Consider the following 3,654-nt stretch of genomic DNA (forward strand, 5'->3'; position numbering starts at 1 on the left):
TCGCAAATCTTGCTGAAGCTGAAGAAACTCATTTATTTATTTATAAGCTTAATTTTTTATTTACTTATTTATCTGTTTGCTTATTGATTTACTTATTTATTTTACGTGTTCAGCCTATTTATTTACATATTTATTTATTTATTTGCTTATATAGTTATTTACTTACTTTTGTATTTATGTATTTATTTAAGTAATTGTTTATTTATTTACTTTTGTATTTATTAATTTATTTGTTTATTTACTTACTTAAGTATTTACTTATTTATAATTTAACTAATATAATTTTTTTATTTACATATGTTTTTTTTATATATTTATTTGATTGTTTAATTATTTGATCATTTGTTTATTTATTCATTTGTGTCCTCAGCCACCGAGACTACTGATCCATTCTCGTTCACTTGTCTGATGCTCGCTGCTCACAAACTGCCGTCTGGAAATTGTGAATACCTTTTAGAAATGGCGTTGACGTGAACGGTAAGAGTATAGACGGGCAAAGCGCTTTGCATGTGAGTGCGGAAATGGGACATATTGAAATAATGAAAGTGTTGCTGGATCACAGCGGTCAAATGGATGCCGACATTTCTGGTGAGTCTTGTTTCGAATTCTTTGATTTAAATGTCCTAAATCTTGTTTAGAAGTGTTTGTTTTGAATGCCCTAGATCTTGCTTAGAACTGTCTGTTTAAATGTCCCTAAATCTTGTTTAGAAGTGTTGGTTTTATATGTCCTAAATCTTGCTTAGAACTGTTTGTTTTAAATATCCTAAATCTTGATTAGAATTGTTTGGTGTAAATGTCCTAAATCTTGCTTAGAATGGTTTGATTTAAATGTCCTAAATCTTGCTTAGCATTGTATGGTTTAAATGTCCTAAATCTTGCACAGAATTGTTTGGTGTGCATCTCCTAAATCTTTCTTAGAATGATTTGGTTTAAATATCCTAAATCTTGCTTAGCTTTGTTTGGTTTAAATGTCATAAATCTTGCTTAGCATTGTTTGGTTTACCTAAATCTTGCTTAGAAATGTTTGGTGTAAATCTCATAAATATTGCTTAGAATTGTTTGGTGTTTAAACATCTAAATCTTGCATAGGATTGTTTGATTTAAAAATGAAAATTTTTCTTCAAATTGTTTGGTTTAAATTTCCTAAATCTTACTTAGAATTGTTTGGTCTGAACGGCTTAAATCTTGCATTATTAATTTACAGAACTGAACGATGAGGTTTCGAATGCTGTAATGTTCTGTGCTGATTTGACTGATAATATACCAACTATTTTTTCGTTTTAGGTTATATGAAAAAGATATTGCTTGTTTGTGGACATTCTAAAACGGTGCCTGAGATGGAAGAATTTCTTTCTAAATGGAATCACATAAACATTAAGTTAGATTTAGACTAAAGTCACCTGTAGATTTATTCATACTAAGAACTATCAAAACTGAATCATTCCTCGTCTTCTTTCTATCAGGAAATACTCCTTTGATTCTGGCGAGCTTTCGTTGCCACGTGGAAATGGTAGAATATCTAGTAAGCAGAACAGACCTATCTGTTAAAGAGAAAGCCGATGCATTTGAGTTACTGGAGCTTCACTTTTTGACGATATGGAAGATATGTCAGTGTTATTCGGTACTGGAAATCAGCTATGAGCCACAGGTAAGTTCTTTCGTGATCATTCTCATACTTTTCTCAAGGTCTGATAGATAAAGTAAGAATTTCATTTGTGGAAAGTAGTATGATTGAATGCATGGATTTACAATTTAACATTATAGTGTTATTTAACTGCTTCAGTATATGCTTTCTTATGCACTGAATACAATCGTTTAACAATATGTTTCCAGGTACGTAGATGGTGTCCTGACTTATCCAAAATCCGAACTGAATTTGGAAGGTCCTGCACACGAGGAGTTCAGAGAAGTCACCACCTTAGAGCAACTAGAGGCCCTAGACACTGACTTCGAGTCAGTCCAACGTCAGTCTCTCCTCGTGAAGGAGAGGGTTTTAGGACCCGATCATTTTACTACAATGCTATATATCCGGGACGCAGGTCTCGACTACGCAAATGACGGTGCTTTCAAACAATGCATCAACCTGTGGGTTCACGCTATCGAAGTGCAATATTTCCGACTAAAACCACTCAACCACGCTAGGCTCTACCACTTCAAGTCATTCTTGGGGCTGTTTTCATCCCTGACGGACGCAGAGCATCTAAGTAACTGGAATTGTCAACCTAATGATTTTTTCGATGAAAAAGGCGCGAGGGAATTGAATCTGGTTGTTTCCGAATTAGATCAAAGCGACATTTCCGTGAAGAAGCTAAATGAATCACACCTTAACGAGTGTGTTGCAATCATCATGCATTTATTAGTATCGTTAACAATGTTACAGCCACAGCTCTCGTCCTCTCAGATACACACTTTCAAGAGTGCGTTGTATCAACTACTGAAGAAGAATCCAAGGGATGCAGCGGGTCGGAGCCTTCTCCACATCGCCTGCTGTAGAAGCTTTAAGCTCATGGACGGGTTTTCAGTGCCGGTGTCTAGCACTCCTAGAAAGACAGTCATCGACCTCCTGCTGGACACGGTGCAGATCCTTGCGCCACCGACAGGAGGAGCAACACGCCCCTCCACACGCTTGCCAAAAAATGAGGATTGCTCCAAGGGCATGGTCGAGTCACTTTTGCGAGCCGGTGCTCACTTAGACGCCATGAATAGCCGAAGGCAGACGTTCTGGTCACTGAGGGGTTCCCGGGGACCTGTTCTTTCTAAGGCAAAGGTGCTGAGTCACACCTCTCTGCAATGCTTAGCTGCCACTTGCATTCGGGAACATGGGATTCCTTATAAGGGTATCTTACATCCCCGACTTGAGAAATTTGTTGACATGCACTAATCAAGTATCATTTTTAGTGGTACTATTTATATATCTATATATAAAAGTTTATTTCATGTAATAAATTCTTGTGCATTTGTTCTGTAAATATGTAGACCAGCTGTAAGTAGCACTTGTAAATGTTTTCAGAAAAAACTCCTTTTCATCTTATTGGCATAGTGTAACAAGATCTCATGGTTGTATGTACATTATAATACTTGTATTTTCCTTAAATGTCTTAGAAATATATGTTCCAAAAATATATCATGCATTTGTTTTTATCTCAGAGCAGCCATCGTCTCCCAATTGTTAAAATAATGGTTGCTTAATTTATTTCTTTTGGAATTATGATTTTCCAAGGTAGGTTTGCCACTTAAATTACCAGGTGTCTTTGTATAAAATATTTAAATTATTTTTATCTCTAGTCAAATAGTTAATTGGATAACCATATTACAAGGAATGATTTTGCACCACCTGTAATAATAATAATAATAATAATAATAATAATAATAATAATAATAATAATACTAATAATAATAATAATAATAATAAGTCAAAGTAACGAGAACTGAAGGGATAAAGCTACCAGATGGAGCAACATAAACACATAGATGAGACAGGATACAAATACCTGGGAATAATGGAAGGAGGAGATATAAAACACCAAGAGATGAAGGACACGATCAGGAAAGAATATATGCAGAGACTCAAGGCGATACTCAAGTCAAAAACTCAACGCCGGAAATATGATAAAAGCCATAAACACATGGGCAGTGCCAGTAATCAGATACAGC

At 35.3% G+C, this 3,654-nt stretch overlaps 1 protein-coding gene across 1 annotated transcript; it reads left to right on the forward strand.

Moving 5' to 3' along the window:
- The first annotated feature begins 1,612 nt into the window (after positions 1 to 1,612).
- LOC135218199 (protein fem-1 homolog A-like) lies at positions 1,613 to 2,881 on the forward strand. Its single transcript, XM_064254350.1, has 2 exons — positions 1,613 to 1,648; positions 1,834 to 2,881. The coding sequence occupies exons 1-2, from the start codon at positions 1,638 to 1,640 to the stop codon at positions 2,879 to 2,881; spliced, it is 1,059 nt and encodes a 352-aa protein (XP_064110420.1). The 5' UTR covers positions 1,613 to 1,637.
- Positions 2,882 to 3,654: the final 773 nt, after the last annotated feature.

The sequence above is a fragment of the Macrobrachium nipponense genome, chromosome 9 (genome assembly GCF_015104395.2).
Source record: "Macrobrachium nipponense isolate FS-2020 chromosome 9, ASM1510439v2, whole genome shotgun sequence".
In the NCBI taxonomy this organism is placed as follows: Eukaryota; Metazoa; Arthropoda; class Malacostraca; order Decapoda; family Palaemonidae; genus Macrobrachium; species Macrobrachium nipponense.